The sequence below is a fragment of the Haliotis rufescens genome, unplaced genomic scaffold (assembly GCF_023055435.1).
Source record: "Haliotis rufescens isolate VD_foot unplaced genomic scaffold, xgHalRufe1.0.p SCAF_20, whole genome shotgun sequence".
Classification (NCBI taxonomy): domain Eukaryota; kingdom Metazoa; phylum Mollusca; class Gastropoda; order Lepetellida; family Haliotidae; genus Haliotis; species Haliotis rufescens.
In genome coordinates this window covers 8,031,929-8,054,001 of record NW_025963891.1, presented here as the reverse complement: position 1 = coordinate 8,054,001, position 22,073 = coordinate 8,031,929, and the positions used below count along the sequence as shown (strand labels likewise).

The 22,073-nt window shown below is 40.6% G+C and overlaps 2 protein-coding genes across 3 annotated transcripts in view; one reads left to right on the top strand and one right to left on the bottom strand.

Moving 5' to 3' along the window:
* Positions 1-232: 232 nt before the first annotated feature.
* Positions 233-16,318, bottom strand: LOC124130203. Its single transcript, XM_046493517.2, has 15 exons — positions 16,181-16,318; positions 15,360-15,452; positions 15,052-15,163; positions 14,686-14,735; positions 13,876-13,951; positions 13,336-13,453; positions 12,478-12,653; positions 7,590-7,817; positions 5,788-6,093; positions 5,131-5,418; positions 4,380-4,553; positions 3,338-3,511; positions 2,544-2,725; positions 1,182-1,350; positions 233-655 (listed from the first exon to the last, which is right to left on the bottom strand). Exons 2-15 carry the CDS (start codon positions 15,423-15,425, stop codon positions 432-434), a joined length of 2,343 nt encoding a protein of 780 aa, XP_046349473.2. The 5' UTR covers positions 15,426-15,452; positions 16,181-16,318; the 3' UTR covers positions 233-431.
* Positions 16,319-20,957: 4,639 nt separating this feature from the next.
* The window catches only part of LOC124130020 (WD repeat domain phosphoinositide-interacting protein 2-like), a 36,955-nt gene continuing 35,839 nt past the window's right edge, over positions 20,958-22,073 (top strand). Inside the window, exons 1-2 of one of the 2 annotated variants that reach the window (XM_046493385.2) lie at positions 20,958-21,143; positions 21,280-21,362. In XM_046493385.2, the coding sequence (XP_046349341.1) occupies positions 21,073-21,143; positions 21,280-21,362 (154 nt within the window). In that variant the 5' untranslated portion in view covers positions 20,958-21,072. The remainder of the gene's footprint in view (positions 21,144-21,279; positions 21,363-22,073) is intronic. The other variant, XM_046493449.2, reaches the window with a different exon arrangement.

Here is a 22,073-nt window from a genome sequence, read left to right as displayed (position 1 = left end):
AAACATATAATTATATTCTTGTTCAGGTCTCCTCGTTTGCTAAAATCCCCTACACCATGTATTTACAACGTGCAAGCGATTGATAGAATACTAGTTTAGGACCTACGAAGAGCCGTGTATCATGCATTATAAATATCAGCTAGGGAAGGAGCTTGGCGCATGCGCAACAGCGGCAGAAACCCAATTTCATGTGTATCACGCAAGGGCGTCTCACACAGTAAAAATACACTCGTCAAAGAGTTCTGGTTTATTTTTCAAGTATTTTGCACAAGAGAATGTTTTGTCAAAAGGGATGTGTTTTAAGAATGGGAATATCCTCGTAACTCTCCATGCCTTGAAAATAATGGGCCCCGTCTACAATATTTTTAAAAAAATGGAGAGTTACGCGGAAATTCCCCTCTACATAATTAAATGATGGAATTGTAAATCCTTTATCCAATTTCAACTAAAGGCTGCTGTGGTTGCGATGCATCACATCGTGGAAAGCCATTGTCCCATACCGCATGGTATTGGTCAAAACTGATACACGTGATCACAGACGGACCAATCAGATGATAACCCGCGTGGCATCTGAACACGTATGTATCTCCCACATATGTAGAAGATCCGGTCACGACCCCGTTGATAGGTTCTACTGGGCGGGCACACATGTGATCTGACAAGAAGAATCGGACACAGCATATTAGTTTCCTGCCCACAAAACAACAAAAAACAACACTTAGAGGGCAATCTAAGCTGGGAGAACTTGTCCCCCAAATCCCATTAACTTTTTGTGAACAAATACACAAAAACACAATACATAATATGGTTGTAATTGAGAAAGGTGATATGTAGAGTGTACAGTCGTTAAGACCAGAACCTGATGTCCACACAGACACATCACATGAGGCCTAACAGTATTTCTGATGTCCCTGAACATGGCTCATTGACCATAACTTAAAAAAACAACACTTTTATTCACTTTCGTGATGATGATTAATACTGTCAGATACAAATATTCTCGCCGAAGGAAATCAAGAAAATTATGTTCCACTTTTGACAAATGAATGTGTGTAAGGAATTATTCACCTTCCTGGTGACACCCCAATCACCAACAAAGAGACACAATCACGACCCACCCAACGGTAACGGGCAGCTGAACGATCACATATCGATACCAACACACATATCTCAATACGTACACGTGCTGTGTGTGATCTGCCACTTGAGTGAATATCCCGAGGCCTCTATTGTGGAATCACTCTCAAACAGAATGAACAGCTCGTTTCCTGAAGACCGTATTGGAGAGTGTTTGATGTTACCACACAGAGTCGCCAAGAGAGGACTGCTAGTGGAGTTGCCGTCAAAAACCTGTACGAAAAAAACAGTTGTCAATATGGACACCACTACATATACGTATTTATTACTTGCCCGTGAAGAGATCACCCGTTTAATAAACATACAGCTTTATTACACATTGTGTAATACCAAAACGCGTGCTTATGTACTCTCGGAACACGTTTCACGAACAAATATTGAAAGCTCTCAACATCTCTTGGCTTATTCAACGACATTGCGTGTGGAGTTGATAGATCACTGAGAGGAGCTTATGCACACTCGATGACCCCAGCAACCTTGTTGCTAGGCTGACGTCACATGGCATTGTTTCGCCGATGGATCTTGCATCAAAATTCCACAAATTACGTCATCGGGTATTGTGACGTTATTGAAAACTTTCAGGTGCAAGGCCCGTTCCACAAGGCGATCGTATTGTAGCGCAACGACAGTCGTTGGTCTAAGTTAAAGTATGTGAGATGCGAAAGTCTTAGCCCTACGATAATTTTGTGAATTCTAAAGGTAGACCCGTTGTATGGTATGAAATTAATACGTTTCAACTTTTGACGTGTTTGAAGTATTATTCTGTTAAACTCAATTGGACTATGTCGTGGATCATGTAGGTGTCAGCCTATTCATACTCAACAGTATAATTCAAAAAACGTTATAAATTGCAAGTAATAAATAAAATACTAAACTCGCTCCCGTGTAAAACCAATTTTATGAAACTCGTGAATAGTTGTGGTATCTGACTCGCTTTCGCTCGTCAGATACCACAACTATTCACTCGTTTCATAAAATTGGTATTACACGGGAGCTCGTTTAGTATTCTATATATATGTCCATAATGAAGAAGCCTAAACATTCCGACGACTGAATTTGGGATAGGGTGGCCAAAATCGATAGACTTGGCTGAGGTATTTGCCAGTTCGTAGTATGGAAGCATCTATCACTGCCAATCCTATCGTTCACCGGTTTGTCTGTTCTGAGTGGGATTACACTATGTACCTCCCCTTAACTCTCCTTCGTGGTTTATAAAATTCGAAAATGTATATTCCGCACTAATTTTCGTTTACTTCGTATCGTTAATGCCGTTCAGGTTTTACAATATTCATGATCATTTTTTCGGTTTCCCATAAACAACCATAACCTTCAAACATTCATGATACATTTCAATAGACAGAAAACACATGTCCATGAAAAGTCACACATCATGCTGAAAGACTCACCATGAGTGAATCGTCCTGACAACCGTTGCTGTACTCGATGTCCATCTCAACCACCTGCAGCAGCACCGACGTCCCTGTATATGTGATGATCTTGTACTCACACGACATGGAATTGCCGTACCGACCTTGGTGGATGTAGCCGTGTGTCCCGAAGTGAGCCTCGCTGCCACAATCTTGGGACTCTGCCATAAGAAATTGGGTTCTGAAGTTAACTATATCCTGGATAAATGTCAGATTGAACCTTTTTGAAAGAGAGCAGGTTTATGGGTTTCACGCCGCGTTGGCTACCAGTACCTCAGCTGTGTTACGGTCAAAAGCTTATTTCAAGTCTAGGTCTCGTCTTTTTACATTTCTGCACACCCGCTGTGTTATTAGCCAAGTTAACAAATTGTAGATTAATAATACACCATAACGTTTATTAGCATACTAAGTAGTGTTTGATTTATATTTTGTAAAGGAATATACCAGGACCGCCATTTTGCTCGGTCCTAGCCCCCTTAAATGAAAGCTGGAAGTGACGATCAAAACCAAGGATCATATTCGGGGCGTATCTGGGACTCGAACCAGAACTCAGTGGTTTCTCTCAGCCACAACATCACCTCAGAACACTGTATCAACCGTCCTATCTGGAACGTCTTATACATAATGTGGAACCCGAACTTGATCATATGTTCACTAATACAAATTCCAGCGTCGTGACTAATGTGTCTCATGACATCGAAGACTTATTTATAAGCGACTGTGTTGTCAACGACAGGCTATCTCTGAGAGCAATGTTCGCAATGTCATCTTACGTTGACAGTCTCTCAAAACGCAACGGTTGCTCTGCAAATCTGTTCCTGGGCACGGTTTTCCGCTTCCAGAGGGAGTAGGGTCGTCACACGTGCGTTTCCGGTATTGTATTCCAACGCCACAGGCCCTAGAACACGGACTCCATGAAGCCCAAACGCTCCAACTGCCGTCTCTATCTGGTAAATAAGAACATAGGATCTCAATGAAAGCTACCTTGGATCAACGACAGCCAAAGTCATGCACGAAAGCATGTTCTACCAGTAGTCTACAATGGTAATAAGTGTTACATTGGTTCAGTCATACTTAAGGTTGCACGTGATATTGTCACTTGTCTATTCATAAAAATAGAAATGTCAACGCTAGAGAACAACTCGTCCAGATCATCTGCCGAAACAGAGAACACCTCCTCCAGATCATCTGCCGAAACAGAGAACAACTCGTCCAGATCATCTGCCGAAAAAGAGAACAACTCGTCTAGATCATCTGCCGAAACAGAGTACAACTCGTCTAGATCATCTGCCGAAACAGAGAACAACTCGTCCAGATCATCTGCCGAAACAGAGAACAACTCGTCCAGATCATCTGCCGAAACAGAGAACAACTCGTCCAGATCATCTGCCGAAACAGAATACACTGGTGAAAACCACACTAACGGACCACTGAAAACCAGCGACGACCCGCTGAAAGGGCATGCATGCCCCGCCCAACCAACACCAGCCGCCACCCACACAATCCGCACGCAACACAGCAAGTGGTAAGCATGACATCTCCAAATTATGTCACAAATAGCTACTTCACTAACTACATATCGGTTAGTCTGTTGCATGGGGATTGGCAATTTTTTCAGACCCACAAGATTTTGAAAACCGGATTCGCCCCGATTAACATCTATTGCTCAGCATCATATGTCTGGCGTGTGTAAATGTAAATTCCGGTATGTTTGGCCACAGAATGAAATACAGGTAAGAGTTGCGCTATGCACCCAACTACTACTACTCCAGTTTATCTATACTATTACGTTACCCATGTCCAGTGTTTACTTACCCTGACACGGCGTGGTGTTACAAGACTGGGACACGTTGGTCTCGCCTTGACACGGTGTCCCGGATCCTACAGCAGGGGGGTTGCTGCAGAACCTCCTCCGCAACTGTGTCCCCCCACCACATGGCTGGCTGCACCGCTCCCACTCCCCCCACGTCCCCCATTCTCCATCGATGTCTGGAAGTGATGAACAGAACATTCGAAATCATTTGTTCGTTTTTTGAAGAATATGTTTTAATTTCATTTGAAGTTGTTCTCGGGTTGAGTTGCATCATTTCGACTATTTTGTAATATTGCATTTTGATCCCAAAATTTGATAAGCAACTGCACCTGCTATCATATTTCTCTTTCTGTCTCTTGAATGACTATTAATTCTTTGTTAAGTCAATAACGTTCTTTGAATATATAACACTGTATTCTGCTAAAAAGAATCTTCTTTCGTTGCGGTTGGATATTGTTTCTGCCATTATAGTAAAAGTTCATCTAAACCACGTGACGGTAAGTGTCCAATCAAATCTAAACATCTTTTTTCTAATTATGCATATGAAACGATCGATTGTGTTCATACAGTAGATGCAAAATGATGTACGAATGGCCATACCAGCCTTGCAATTCTTTGTATTTTATTAATGAAAATAATGCGCACCAGTAAATACGTTTTAATCCTGCTGAATCGTCGTAGTCTAACATCTATCAGTGTACAGAAGAGGGTGTGCAACACTTCTTGAAATGAAATCAAAAAAAGAAAGAATACCTTTCTCATAGGAGTAAACGGCCATGGCCTGGTTGTTTCCCCTTCCATCCTTTCCGCACAAGCTGCTTTGTCCATATTTGGCAAATGACGTCAGAGCATCCGGGCTAGTGAGACAATCCCCGTCCCGGAACAGAGCAAATACGGGGTACCCAAGCTCATTTGCTGCGTCTGCGCACTCCCGGTAAGCTTCAAGTGTGTGGAACTCCAAGGTATTCGAATGCTGATTTTCAATCATTGGAATGGCGGGATGGGAGGCGTTGTTGCGCCAACAACCAATGTATGAAGCAGCTGCACACATTAATGATCACCACTTGATATCAATGACGAAAGAACCTTTCTGAGATGCAGATGGATCGTACAAGAAAAACGTGTGCCTAACGTGTATTTTAGACGTACGCGGTTATTCAGACTAAAGGAAATACCAGTAATTAATTACAAAGTAGACACAATTTATGGATAACAACTTCTTTAATTACTGTAAAGGCGAGGTTTCGGTATAGATACTTATACGCTGTCAAGCAAGGCTGCTTCTAAGCAATGACTATCAAACAATTCAAAGTGAGAGTAGGGTTCCCCGCCTTGCTAACTTAAATACTGATCAATGCGGCGTTAAACGAGACACACTGAATTGGTAGGTTTTGTTCTAGTTCTACATACGTATGCATGGTGGCGGACACACGTAGTTCTCGACGCTCTCCCCCGGACCACAGTCTTGTCTGATGAAGTCCAGACAGAGCCTTGACCTCTTGGCATTACAGTTGATGTCACACGGACTCCAGTCGGAAAACGACCCCCAGGCGTAGTGTGGTGTGGTCGTGAGTAGGGGCGGCGGAGTGCGGGGCCGGTGGGGTAGTCGGGGTGGAGTCGCATAGTGTGGTCCCTTGACAGGGTGGAGAGGCGGCGGTGTCGGTGGCCCGACTGCGGGTGTGGTGGAAAGTCGTGGCGGTGCGTGAAGGTTTGTTGCTGCAAGAGGGATTCAAACATATTCCTTCACTTAATATCGTAAGAAATAACGGCGTGATAAGTAAACCTGAAGGTACATTGTACGTCAGACCGCCTCCGTGGTCTAGTGGTAGAGCGTCCGCCCGGAGAGAGGAAGGTCCGGAGTTCGATCCCCGGCCGCGTCATACCAAAAGACGTTAAAAGATGGTACTTGTTGTTACCCTGTCTGGCGCTCGGCATTAAGGGGCTAAAACAAGGACTGATCGGCTCGGAGTCAGTATACTCTGTCTGAGTGGGGTATTCATGGTAAACTGCGGCATGGTATCTCAGTGAGCTAGCACTATAAATCGGCGTCAGTCCGGTCTAGTACAAGCAGCCACACACACACACACGTGCATGCACGTCTCTATATAAGGGCAATAATCTTGGACGCGACGTTAAACCCAATTTCACCTCACCTCACCTCACATTGTGGGTCAACCTTTGGCAGAGACTACTTTAGCTACACAAACACTGCTACGTGAAGGATGAAACACGCCGCCGCGGGATTGGTAACAATTGTGAACACCCTGGTGCGGAAGAAGCCTTTAGGCAAACAGAAAGCCCAGCACTTCATTCTCACAAACAATACCACAAGCCATACGAAAGAACAAACTTCGACCCAGCTATTCCTAACAACAACAGAACAAGTTCCTCCATCCAACTGTCTTTAACAATAGAACACTCCAGTCTTACCAGCACCATATACAATAGTGATAGGGTGAATGTTTTCTGACGCTTCGGGCAACAATGGTACAAGCCTGTTGGTTAATGAACCTGTGCTAGGCGAGTAAGTGTGTGAGAGAATCTTTTATCCCGTACCCTAAGCGGAGTGACTGTATGAGGATTTTACGAGACGCACAAATGTGCGTCAAGTACGCACAATTTTAGAGAGTAGACGCATAAAAAATATACTGCGTCATGAAGGACGCACAATAATATTCATTGTACCTACAGCGCATCAAGAGCAGTGATGTGTCTGTCATTTCATCCATCAACAATGACCACTATCCACATGATCATTAATTAATTCTAGGCTCTGAAGTAATTATCAAGATGTAGAGTACACTACACCGTATCATTTCGTTACAGGACCCTCATGTTGCCTGTAAGCACCCTTAAAGTAACTATTGCTTTGTAAGTCAAGGTAAAACCCTACTGTATACATCAATGACTTGGGGGCACAGGTGGCCCAGTCGACTAAGGCGCCGCGATTCTCTGTGCAGAGTTGCGTCCCTTGGCCACGCCAGAAACCTATGATTGTGGGTTCGAATCCAGGTTCGCCTCGATTATGTTTCTAGGTTTGTCAGCACCATACCCGTGCTCGTGGGTTTCATCGAAGGGGTAAACGTCTGACAACTATAGCTACATCACTTCGGGCTTTCCTCCCACATTAAGCTGACACGCCGTGATATAACTGGAATATTGTTAAAAGTGGCGTTGAACCCAACTCACTCACCCACTAATCAGTGACTTACTGTGTGTGGGGACACAGTTGTACAGTTTGTTGACTTTCCATGCATCTACAATACTGAGGTGGTCCCTCTGTCCCAGGATGAATGTGGTGGGCTTTTTAGTCCTTATAGTGTTCTGTCCGTTCTTTGAGAAGGCCGTCCCTGAGTAGTGCATGATGCTGCCGTAGTCGTAGGGGGCGCCTAGGACATCCACGTCGCTAATAGGGAACTTCTCGAAATTAAACTCTCGACCTGTGTGGAAGAGGCAAGTGTGTTGGGGTATAACTGCATTTTATTAATATTCTTGTGTCGCGCGAACACATTTAAACTAGTATAGATATAAGTGGATACCTATAGTAAATCTACCAATGAAACATTGGAAATAATTCACTTATTCACTTTAAACTTATACAGAAACTGAAGCAAGATATGCCTGCGAACGGTGTGAAGAAGCGTAATACATCAACTGTATCATGATATTGTGGTTAACGGTTCACACATTTGTATATCTTTACCTTAGAACTTATGTTCTAAAAATATCCATAAACGTGGGGAGCATAGCAGAGAAGCATCCGTTAGGCACGATTTCATCCAAGATGTACAAAGTTTAATATCAGAACTTCTTTGAGGGCCATTTAGAAATTGCAGTACTAAGTAAGAATAAGATAAATGGATGAACAACTTCTTAATTACAATAAGGAGCTATGTTTCGGTGGAGGTTCTAACACCGATATTAAACAAGTGATGTACAGAGTATGGTTGACAAAGGAGGCAGTGTTTATACAGTAGAGAAGATTTAAGGTGTAGTACACTGGACTGAAGAAGCATGGTATGTACACAAAAGGGTAAACATATTGATCGGTGATGCCAGTAAAATAGGGTGAAGCCAGTGACGAAGCCAGTGATATAAACAAAAAGGTGAAGCCAGTAATAAAAACAAAAGAGTGAAGCCAGTTATATAAACAAAGGTTGAAGCCAGTAATATAAACAAAAGGATGAAGCCAGTAATATAAACAAAAGTATGAAGCCAGTAATATAAACAAAATGATTAAGCCAGTAATATGAACAAAAGGATTAAGCCAGTAATATAAACAAAAGGGTGAAGCCAGTAATATAAACAAAAGGGTGAGGCCAGTAATATAAACAAAAAGGTGAAGCCAGTAATAAAAACAAAAGAGTGAAGCCAGTTATATAAACAAAGGTTGAAGCCAGTAATATAAACAAAAGGATGAAGCCAGTAATATAAACAAAAGTATGAAGCCAGTAATATAAACAAAAGGGTGAAGCCAGTAATATAAACAAAAGGGTGAGGCCAGTAATGTAAAGAAAAGGGTGAAGCCAGTAATATAAACAAAGGTGAAGCCAATAATATAAACAAAAGGGTGAAGCCAGTTATATAAACAAAGGTTGAAGCCAGTAATATAAACAAAAGGATGAAGCCAGTAATATAAACAAAAGTATGAAGCCAGTAATATAAACAAAATGATTAAGCCAGTAATATGAACAAAAGGATTAAGCCAGTAATATAAACAAAAGGGTGAAGCCAGTAATATAAACAAAAGGGTGAGGCCAGTAATATAAACAAAAGGGTGAAGACAGTAATATAAACAAAAGAGTGAAGCCAGTGATATAAACAAAAAGGTGAAGCCAGTAATATAAACAAAAGGGTGAAGCCAGTAATATAAACAAAAGGGTGAGGCCAGTAATATAAACAAAAGGGTGAAGCCAGTAATATAAACAAAAGGATGAGGCCAGTAATATAAACAAAAGGGTGAAGACAGTAATATGAAAAAAAGGGTGAGGACAGTAATATAAACAAAAGAGTGAAGCCAGTGATATAAACAAAAGGGTGAAGCCAGTAATATAAACAAAAGGGTGAGGCCAGTAATATAAACAAAAGGGTGAAGACAGTAATATAAACAAAAGAGTGAAGCCAGTGATATAAACAAAAAGGTGAAGCCAGTAATGTAAAGAAAAGGGTGAAGCCAGTAATATAAACAAAAGGGTGAAGCCAGTAATATAAACAAAGGGTGAAGCCAGTAATATAAACAAAGGTTGAAGCCAGTAATATAAACAAAAGGATGAAGCCAGTAATATAAACAAAAGTATGAAGCCAGTAATATAAACAAAATGATTAAGCCAGTAATATGAACAAAAGGATTAAGCCAGTAATATAAACAAAAGGGTGAAGCCAGTAATATAAACAAAAGGGTGAGGCCAGTAATATAAACAAAAGGGTGAAGACAGTAATATAAACAAAAGAGTGAAGCCAGTGGTATAAACAAAAAGGTGAAGCCAGTAATATAAATAAAAGGGTGAAGCCAGTAATATAAACAAAAGGGTGAGGCCAGTAATATAAACAAAAGGGTGAAGCCAGTAATGTAAACAAAAGGGTGAGGCCAGTAATATAAACAAAAGGGTGAAGCCAGTAATATAAACAAAAGGGTGAGGCCAGTAATATAAACAAAAGGGTGAGGCCAGTAATATAAACAAAAGGGTGAAGCCAGTAATGTAAACAAAAGGGTGAGGCCAGTAATATAAACAAAAGGGTGAAGACAGTAATATAAACAAAAGAGTGAAGCCAGTAATATAAACAAAAGAGTGAAGCCAGTGATATAAACAAAAGGGTGAAGCCAGTAATATAAACAAAATGGTGAAGCCAGTAATATAAACAAAAGGGTGAAGACAGTAATATAAACAAAAGAGTGAAGCCAGTTATATAAACAAAAAGGTGAAGCCAGTAATGTAAAGAAAAGGGTGAAGCCAGTAATATAAACAAAATGGTGAAGCCAGTTATATAAACAATAATGTGAAGCCAGTATTATGAGCAAAAAGGTGAAGCCAGTAATATAAACAAAAGTGTGAAGCCAGTTATATGAACAAATGGGCAAAGCCAGTAATATAAACAAAAGGATTAAGCCAGTAATATGAACAAAAGGGTGAAGCCAGTAATATAAACAAAAGGGTGAAGACAGTAATATAAACAAAAGAGTGAAGCCAGTGATATAAACAAAAGAGTGAAGCCAGTAATATAAACAAAAGGGTGAGGCCAGTAATATAAACAAAAGGGTGAAGACAGTAATATAAACAAAAGAGTGAAGCCAGTGATATAAACAAAAAGGTGAAGCCAGTAATATAAACAAAAGGGTGAAGCCAGTAATATAAACAAAAGGGTGAGGCCAGTAATATAAACAAAAGGGTGAAGCCAGTAATATAAACAAAAGGGTGAGGCCAGTAATATAAACAAAAGGGTGAAGCCAGTAATATGAAAAAAAGGGTGAGGACAGTAATATAAACAAAAGAGTGAAGCCAGTGATATAAACAAAAGGGTGAAGCCAGTAATATAAACAAAAGGGTGAGGCCAGTAATATAAACAAAAGGGTGAAGACAGTAATATAAACAAAAGAGTGAAGCCAGTGATATAAACAAAAAGGTGAAGCCAGTAATGTAAAGAAAAGGGTGAAGCCAGTAATATAAACAAAAGGGTGAAGCCAGTAATATAAACAAAGGGTGAAGCCAGTAATATAAACAAAGGTTGAAGCCAGTAATATAAACAAAAGGATGAAGCCAGTAATATAAACACAAGTATGAAGCCAGTAATATAAACAAAATGATTAAGCCAGTAATATGAACAAAAGGATTAAGCCAGTAATATAAACAAAAGGGTGAAGCCAGTAATATAAACAAAAGGGTGAGGCCAGTAATATAAACAAAAGGGTGAAGACAGTAATATAAACAAAAGAGTGAAGCCAGTGATATAAACAAAAAGGTGAAGCCAGTAATATAAATAAAAGGGTGAAGCCAGTAATATAAACAAAAGGGTGAGGCCAGTAATATAAACAAAAGGGTGAAGCCAGTAATGTAAACAAAAGGGTGAGGCCAGTAATATAAACAAAAGGGTGAAGCCAGTAATATAAACAAAAGGGTGAGGCCAGTAATATAAACAAAAGAGTGAAGCCAGTGATATAAACAAAAGGGTGAAGCCAGTAATATAAACAAAAGGGTGAGGCCAGTAATATAAACAAAAGGGTGAAGACAGTAATATAAACAAAAGAGTGAAGCCAGTTATATAAACAAAAAGGTGAAGCCAGTAATGTAAAGAAAAGGGTGAAGCCAGTAATATAAACAAAATGGTGAAGCCAGTTATATAAACAATAATGTGAAGCCAGTATTATGAGCAAAAAGGTGAAGCCAGTAATATAAACAAAAGTGTGAAGCCAGTAATATGAACAAATGGGCAAAGCCAGTAATATAAACAAAAGGATTAAGCCAGTAATATGAACAAAAGGGTGAAGCCAGTAATATAAACAAAAGGGTGAAGACAGTAATATAAACAAAAGAGTGAAGCCAGTGATATAAACAAAAGAGTGAAGCCAGTAATATAAACAAAAGGATTAAGCCAGTAATATGAACAAAAGGGTGAAACCAGCAATATGAACAAAAGGGTGAAACCAGTAATATGAACAAAATGGTGAAGCAAGTAATATGAACAAAAGGGTGAAGCCAGTAATATGAACAAAAGGGTGAAACCAGTAATATAAACAAAAGGGTGAAGCCAGTAATATGAACAAAAGGGTGAAGCCAGTAATATGAACAAAAGGGTGAAGCCAGTAATATAAACAAAAGGATTAAGCCAGTAATATGAACAAAAGGGTGAAGCCAGTAATATGAACAAAAGGATTATGACTGATTGGAACAGTTTGAAACACCGAAACGTCGCTCCGAATTGTAATAAAGAAGTTGTTCATCAATATATCTTATCCTTACTTAATATCTACAAATTTATAAATTGATTAAAAGGCCTTCGATAGCAAAGTATCTTTAAGTACGCCATGTCTACCTTTGACGTCCAGATGCAATCTTTATCAAAAACCTTAAAACGCCGTCTACGTGTGAAAAAAAACTACCGCACCATCCTTGATGTTGTCCCATAAAATCTGGATGTAGGAGTCTCTGTCGGATCTGTTCTGTTCGTGCCAAAACCCCAGGGCGTGCATGATCTCGTGGATGGCCGTGCCCCTGGACAGACAGGGCTTGCCCAGGGTGAGCTCCTGTTGGTCGCCGGTCCGGCCCACCGATGAGTAGCAGCTGCAGCGGGGAGAAAACGTGTTGCAGAGCTACATCCACGGGAACCGTTAAAACATTTCCCAAATGCGAGAGGAAAATATGTCAGAAGCACGCCAGTGTCGGTGTAGAACGGAAGTTGTAATTATACCACTTGAATAGAGTACTTCCAACAGTTTCCGATGTTTCCAATGACCTTAGAATGCCCAGTCGTCTAAGACATCGCAACTGTCTGACATGACGTGATATTACAAGGGCGGATCCAACATTTTAAAAAGGAGGGGTCCAAAATATGAAAATCTTCTCTCTGTCAATATTTCTGCCTACAGCATACTAAATTTCGTTTACAAAAGGGGGAGGGGGCCCGGACCCCCTGGAACCCATCCCAACCCCACTACACCCACCCCTCGTATTTGACGTATACATGGCGGTGGATTTACGGTTCGAATCCCGCTTCTAGGTTTGTCAGCACCACACTCGTGCTCTTGGGTTTCACCAAAGCGGTAAACGTCTAAGACCTGCAACACTTTCCTCCACGTTAAGCTGAGACGCTGTGTTATCACTTGAATACTGTTGAAAGCGGCGTCACTCACTCACTAACTCAGGACATACATTTACATTATCTGTCAGATCTGTATTATCTGTATAAGAATATTTCCATAAATGTGTCGAATTGAATAACATGTATACATCTAAAGCCCTTTACCCTTTGTGTTGCACGAAGTATATGTAATCCTGTTCTCCCTTCCTTGGAACAAATTGCATGCAGGTCTTGTTGTGGAATTCCGCGAGCGCCTCCACTATGGATGCCACTTCATCGGAGTCTGATGATGAAAAGAACAAAACGTTCCAGACTTAACAAACGTTATATGACACATGGTGTCGGTCATTTTATAACTTTGGATTTTGGTGTGGGGTGTGGGGTGTGGGGTGTGGGGTGTGTGTGTGTGTGTGTGTGTGTGGGGGGGGGGGGGGGGGGGGGGGTCAAAATGTTTAAAAAACGACAATTACATGCCCCAGGTAGGCGATTTACTTCATTGCATATTTATATATTTACACGAAAACATATATTACAAGTCCAAATATGGAATTGCGTTTTGTTGGTGATACAAAAAAATTGGAAATGTCCTCCACATGTCTACACATTTTTATGGTCCCTTTCCGTGACATATCGAGAAAGATACTTAACAGGGTATGATTCATGCATCATTGCAAAAATAGTGTTCCGCAAATCACATGTACTGACCATATCTAGCGTCCATGGTGTAAGGTATGGTGGTCTCTGGCCACAGGCGGGATCGGTCACTCACTGCTGTTCGATACTGAAAATCACCGACAGCTTGGTTAACCTTTTTTACATGCGCCTTACATTGCAGCAACGAAATATGTTATATCATATGTTATAAATGACATATAGTAATAAGAATTTCAAACTTAGTAATCATGGATACCCCACCTAGACACAGTATATCCCCGTAATGCCAAGCGTCATGTAGGGTAACAGCAAGTACCAACACTTAACGTCTTTTGGTATGTCGGGGATCCAACCACCGACCTTCTATCTGACATTCTATCCAATAGTCTTACATACGTTGTTGTTGGTTTGTTGTTTAACGCCGCAGTCAGCAATATTCCAGTTATATGACGGAGGTCTGTAAATAATCGAGTTTGGACCAGACAATGCCATGATTAACATCATGAGCATCGATCCACGCAATTGGGATCGATGACATGCATCAACCAAGTCAGCGAGCCTGACCACCCGATCCCGTTAGTCACCTCTTATGACAAGCATAGTTGCCTTTTACGGCAAGGATGGGTTGCTGAAGACCGATTCTTCCCCGGATCGTCACGGGTCTCTTACATACATGCAGGTAACATGTACACAGACGCACCTGAGTATTCATGATCAGAATATGACCCTTGGACCAAATACTTCCAAGAACAGACTAAAATGAGAGCCACTGCTTTGTCTGGTCTATAAATGTTAATGGGCTTCCTGGTGGAATGGTGCTGGATGCGGCGTAAAACGACATTCATTCACTCACTCACTTACCCGTGGCGGCAATGACTTGATGTCTCCCTCGAACAGATTGATACCATTCGCTGTAGCAAGAGAATGAAATATATGATTAAAGGTTACAAAACTCCAAAGAAAATAAATACCTGGGGTACTACTGCTTGTATTAACCAAATATTATTAAACTGTTATGTCTGAGGACAAAATAGTTTATGGGTAATTATAAGCTCTTCAAAGCAAGTCATACAACGCAAGCAATATTTCACGGATGTGTCTCATGTAGGATAGGTACTGACTCATGGAATACATTTTACGAGTGTTTCACATGTATGTGTTTATGTGTGTGTGCGTGCGTTCGTGCGTGTGTGTGTGCGGTTTTTTATTGTGTGATGTTGAACGTACCTTCATTAGCCGCTAGAATAATGTCGTGCGCCGTTAGATATCTTGCGTCAACTACGCCCTCCTGTGTGTTGTCCACTGAAGAAATCTCATTCTGTCCATGGTCCAAAATTGGCTAAAACAAAGAATTTGTTGTTGATAAATAGTCGATGAAACTCACGTAATTATATTGTTTTTCAGTTTATTGTAAAACCCTTTTTTGAACTTGCATTGATTTCTGAATATGCTTTAGGTCTCAAATTACATAAAGATTCGTATTAATTGACAATGATGCAAGTAGTTCACATTAACTCGTTATGCATTTAAATTACCTTACAGTGGATGCGGTCGACCAATATTACCCAACACACAGCTCCGATGATTAGATGGTATGTCATTCTGTCCAATCTGTGGCGGGACTATGTCTACAAAATGCATTATGAAAACGACATGTTGGGATAAGGTGAGGTGAGGTGAAATAGGGCTAAACGTCGCGTCCAAGATTATTGCACTTATATAGCGATGTGTATGCCAGTGTTTATGTGGCTGCTTGTACTAGTCCGAACTAATGCCGATTTATAGTGCTAGCCCACTGAGATACCATGCCGCAGTGTAACATGAATACTCCACTCAGACACAGTTTACTGACTCCGAGCCGACCAGTCCTTGTTTTTTGCCCCTTAATGCCGAGCGCCAGGCAGGGTAACAACAAGTACTGTTGGGATAACGTCGTGTGTGGTAATATTCTTTGAATAAAACCCTATTTGCTGAAAGGTGAATTTGATAAACATAAGCATCATTTATGAATAATGTATAAAGATTCAATTGCGATTTTTCCGCATTGGAAATTATTTCGGTGATATCACGTGTGTGCATCAGGTTAATATAGGATGAAAGCCCTGAATAATGGACCTTGTATATGTATATCAAACCAACGAGCGCAGAAATGGTGCTGACACACCAACAATCATAATGAGACCGAATCTTGGATTCGAACCCACAACAAGCGGATCCCGTCACCTTCGGGTGCGAATTGCGAATGAATACACAGACGCATCACAAAACAGATGTTACAAAAAAATAATCATGATCAAATTGCATGTCATCAATTGATTAAGTATGTTTTCACCCTTATCAAAACAAAATCACATACCTAGTGGTTCTAAAACATTTTCCCGTCTTCAAAAACGTGCATACATGTTACACTGCTAACGAATGTACCTTAAGAAATTTCAAAGGAAATACACATGTTATATATACCAAGACTGAGTCCCGTGGAGTGATCATTGGTGCATTTATCTCCGGCAGCTCTGAAGGAGGTAGCCTCACGCAGGGGCATTCCTGCGTCACCATGCGAGTTATCAATGAATTACAACATGGTCTCACAATTATGAACAGCGACCCCCGGAATGGAATACATTAAGTATAGTTTTAGTGACGGACACCGTGTAATAAAAACATTGTTTGGATCACCGTCTTTCAACGATTACGAATTATGAGTTCTAAGTTATTTTGCACTAAGGTAGAGGAACATGGTCTCCCAAGTGGATTATGATGTTTGTTGGGTGTTTTTTGGTGTGTGAGTGTACGTGTTTCTGCGTGCGAGCGTGTTTGTGTTTGTTCTCTTATTTCTACACTCAGCAAGATTCCAGCTATAGGATGGCGGTCTGTAAATGAGCGAGTCTGGACCGGACAATCCAATGATTGACATTATGCGCATCGATCCACGCAATTGGGATACGATGACAAGCATGAACCAAGTCAGCGCGCGCGTGCGTGCGTGCGTGCGTGCGTGCGTGTGTGTGCGTTCCGCTCAATTTGGAAGGAAAGCCCAATGGGACACAGCGGCAGGTGGTAGACGTTTTCCGCTTTGGTGAAACTCACGACCACTGGTATATAGTGTTGACAAACCAGGGATCAGGATCAGTACGAACCTGTGATTCGAACCCAGAATCCGCTGATGCTTGAGTTACGCAAGGGGACGCAACTCTTTACGCAACTCTGAACAGCGATATGGGCTTTTAAGAAAGTAAAGAAATACAAAAGAAGTTGTGTTCTACCTTTAATATCTGTGTCATGGAAAGGGATGTATCGCTTTAACAATCACTCATGTTTTACATGACTACAGAATTCAGCACATTTTCTGTTGATATGAAAAGTGTTATGAAATAATGGTTTAGTTAATGTTATACACAATACAAAACTCAGATCAATTAGATCAAGTTGGGTATTTTGACGACAGGAGACAGGAGAGAGAAATTAGGTATGTTTACTTCTTTATTATGAGGAACACAACATTTCGGAGTATATGCCTACTCCGTCATTACCCGATGAACGAGTAACCATATAGTCCGAAACGTTGTGTTTCTCATAATAGTGAGTGAGTATGGTTTTACGCCACCTTTAACAATATTCCTGCAATATGACGGCGGGGAATACCAGGAATGGGCTTCAAATGGGCTTTGTTCCCATGTGGCGAGCGAACGCTATCCCACCGCCTCTGTTCCTCACAATAAAGAAGTTGACATCCATAAATTCTCTCTCTCATGTGAATCACTTCTCAATGACATTCCAAGACCTGACAGAAGACATGGTTTATGGTCAACGTACGTTATTCTTATCAGGAAGCCGATAGGGCTTTACGCCGCTTTTAGTAAGTGAATGAGTGTGGCTTTACGCCGCTTTTAGTGAGTGAATGAGTGTGGCTTTACGCCGCTTTTAGTGAGTGAATGAGTGTGGCTTTACGCCGCTTTTAGTGAGTGAATGAGTGTGGCTTTACGCCGCTTTTAGTGAGTGAACGAGTGTGGCTTTACGCCGCTTTTAGTGAGTGAATGAGTGTGCCTTTACACCGCTTTTAGTGAGTGAATGAGTGTGGCTTTACACCGCTTTTAGTGAGTGAATGAGTGTGGCTTTACGCCGCTTTTAGTGAGTGAATGAGTGTGGCTTTACGCCGCTTTTAGTGAGTGAATGAGTGTGGCTTTACGCCGCTTTTATTGAGTGAATGAGTGTGGCTTTACGCCGCTATTAGTGAGCGAATGAGTGTGGCTTTACGCCGCTTTTAGCGAGTGAATGAGTGTGGCTTTACGCCGCTTTTAGTTAGTGAATGAGTGTGGCTTTACGCCGCTTTTAGTGAGTGAATGAGTGTGGCTTTACGCCGCTTTTAGTGAGTGAATGAGTGTAGTTTTACGCCGCTTTTAGTGAGTGAATGAGTGTAGTTTTACGCCGCTTTTAGTGAGTGAATGATTGTGCCTTTACGCCGCTTTTAGTGAGTGAATGAGTGTGGTTTTACGTCGCTTTTAGTGAGTGAATGAGTGTGGTTTTACGCCGCTTTTATTGAGTGAATGAGTGTAGTTTTACGCCGCTTTTATTGAGTGAATGAGTGTGCCTTTACGCCGCTTTTAGTGAGTGAATGAGTGTGGTTTTACGGTTTTATCATCATCCCCAAAACATCCCGGCGGAGACACTTTTGTTTGTTGCCTAACGCCGCACTCAGAAATATTCCAGCTATATTGTATATGGCGACAGCCTGTAAATTATCGAGTCTGGCATAGGATGCTGCATGGGTACGAATTCTAAGACAACATGTCCATGCAATAATTAAATATATTATTTGGATTCTTCTCGCGTAAACTGAGTATATTGTTGTGAATTTCATTCCTTCAAATATTACTGTGCATTATTTGAGGTGCAACACAGTTCTAATCTTTTAATATATTAACTACGTTTGCGCAATCAGCGTCCCCTCAGATCCCTTTAATCCTTTACGTATTTTCAGTTATGATGACCACCCAGATTGCCCAACATCGATAAAACAACAGTAAGCAGTAGACTGTAGAACAATAGGGGGTTAGTTATGGTAAGTTTCTGGTGACGGTGCTCACCGTGATCGCATGCACTGGTCAGTTGAAATCATAATCATGTGAAAAAATCATTTCTTATTCTGATTGTTGTTTTTTAGATCAGTATATTTCAAAGGTAGGGTACTGAATACTCCTATGAGTTAGATTTTTATTCATTCAATTTTTATTTATTTATGTCTATTAATTTTGTTGTTCATAGATTAGTGGCCAGACCCTTAAAACTGCAGCCACCAATATGGCCGCACAGTACTGTACGGGGTGACAATGGCGGCCTTGAACACAACTTGTCTGTAAACCACTGTGGTCCCGTCCAATCAGATACATCCCTCATCCCATCTGCAGTGACATATCATGCAATGGTACCGCGTCCGTGGTCTTGTGGTAGAGCGTCCGCCCGGAGAGCGGAAGGTCCGGAGTTCGATCCCCGGCCGCGTCATACCAAAAGACGTTAAAATATGGTACTTGTTGTTACCCTGTCTGGCGCTCGGCATTAAAGGGGTTAAAACAAGGACTAGTCGGCTCGAAGTCAGTATACTGTGACTGAGTGTGGTATTCATGTTAAACTGCGGCATGGTATATCAGTGAGTTAGCTCTATAAATCGGCATCAGTCCTGACTAGTACAAGTAGCCACACACACGTGCATGCACGTCGCTATATAAGTGCAATAATCTTGGACGCGACGTTAGACCCAATTTCACTTCACCTCGTCGTGTCGTCGTGTCCAGATAGTGTCCTTGCCTTATGTCTTGACTGCCATGTACTGACCGCTGCACCTGCTCTGCACATGATTAACCTGAAAGCTTGAGTGACAGTGACGGTGACTAGATACATCTTACTGTATTGGAGTAAACTAATAGATTTGTGAAAGAGTTACCGACAATATGTAACACATTTACTACATTTTAAGAAATTTCTAAAACCTACATTTTCTCTGAGCTCGTAAGCATTTATGCAGATTTTAAGATATCAAACGACATCATTGACAATATAGACTTTACATTATCTTCAGTTTGTAATAATTTTAAAATGAAATCAGAATTATGTTTTTCATGATTTCGACACACTTTGATTCACAACTCGATTCAGCCATTTGTGTTTATTTATTCTATTTTTAGTTTTCCTATGTCAGCACAATTTTGTGATTAAAATGAGAATTCCTATTTTTAGCTTTCCTATGTCAGCACATTTTTTTTATTAAAATGAGCATTCCTGGTTTAGTTTTTCTATGTCAGCACATTTTTGTAATTAAAATGGGCATTCCAATATGCAAACTGCCTTGTTAAGAGGCATGTATATTTGGCGTACTCAATTTGGACACCAAACATGTGCATTTTGCACCAAAAAACACGTCTGCCACCAAAACAAACCAGCATTAGTCAACAACCTTCATTTTCAAATGCGTAAATGACATACATACACTCACACACACACACACACACACACACACACACACACACACATAAATACATGCTGACTTGGTTGATGCATGTCATCGTATCACAATTGCGTCTCCTGGTGTCAATCGCTGGATTGTCTGGTCCAGACTCGATTATTTACAGACCGCCATCATATAGCAAGAATATTGCCGAGAGCGGTAAACATACAAAACAAAAACGTATTGTATAATGAGCTGTGTGCCTGTTTGTCGTGGTTGGTATTCATCGTGGGGAAAAAACAATATAAAGTGTTCCTCCATCAGCACTTCTGTTTTCACTTGAAAAAAGTACTACCTCACTCCTCACTTTTGACAAAAGTATGCTCGAGAAATATTGTTTTAAATGCAGCCAAAGCCCTGTTGTGCTAGGTTTTTTTTTTATTTCAAACTATTTGTTTACTTTTGAAAACTGTTTACTCTTGTGGTGATTTGGTTGTCCATTCTAATTATTATGAGCACTTTTTAAATAAAAAAACATAACGCATTCAAATGACAATGCAATTAATATATGCGCACAGCAGCTTTAAAAGTGTACGCTGATGTAAACGTTTGTACGTGTAGTATTGAGAGTTAATTGCCCCTGTCTTCTTCTGTGACGTCACTCAAGATGAACCAATCAACGAGCCTGTAACAAAGACGTTCGTCTGTAGTTATTGTCAGCTTTATGGCCATCTCTGTTTTGCTTGTGACAGCAGAGAGGCAAAACGGACTACATCTACAATACTGTCTCTTCGGGCGTCTCTGGCCTAATGAACCTAGCAAGCCAGGCCGGGGAGCAGCAGTCTAACCTGTTGTTTGTCAATTTTAATCAAGATTGCACGTATGTTGACGCTTATTTTCATCAGAAATTCCCAGTCGTAATTACCACCCCTGACCCCATTCCGTTTGTTTTTGTTTGGCAAATGCCTCCCATCTCAGCTGACTGCAAAACTAACTGTTGTCAATTTTTATTTCAGGTCCATCGCTGTCGGTACCAAATGTGGATATAAACTATTCTCGCTCAGCTCTGTCGATAAACTAGAACCTATCTATGATAATGGTAAGGTGTCATTTTTCACACTGTTTGCATTTATATTTTCTTTCAAGTCTTGTGGCCTAGATTTAGAAATGTCACTGATATTTTTGGATATGACGGGTTTCATTTCGTGCCAAGGGCTATTGCACCACGTCTATGAAGTTATTGATATTTGATCCTGTCTTTGTATCACAGGTGTTTGCTGGCTTTCACATATAAGATGTATGTTACATTATTTAGGTTGAATGTTGTCCATATTACGCACAATGTTTACAAGAACTTGTTGATGTTTTTGTCTAAATTCACAGCTGTTACTATTTGTAATAGATTTATTGATAGTACAGGCAAAACCAGTATGACAGTAAATCCACAATATTTCTCATCGTGACCATTCTATGAAGTATTTCGGAAGTGCTCATTTGTTTTTATTTGCAACAAGCAAATTTGCAAATATAGAGCTTTCTTCATTATCTTATCAGTGTAAACAAAAGTATCGCACAAATATGAATGGCTGTTGACACTGTTACTGTGTTCAGTCAACATGTCAAGGTTTCTATTTAGGTTCACAAAAGTTCAATTGGTTAATTAACCTCAATCAATATCTTATTATCCTATCAATATTGGGTATGCCGTACATATTTGATCAGATTAATCAGCCCACACAAAGAAATTCCCCAGGTGTTTCCATACTAACAAATATCAGGTATATTTTACTGATTATCTTTAAACTGTGAA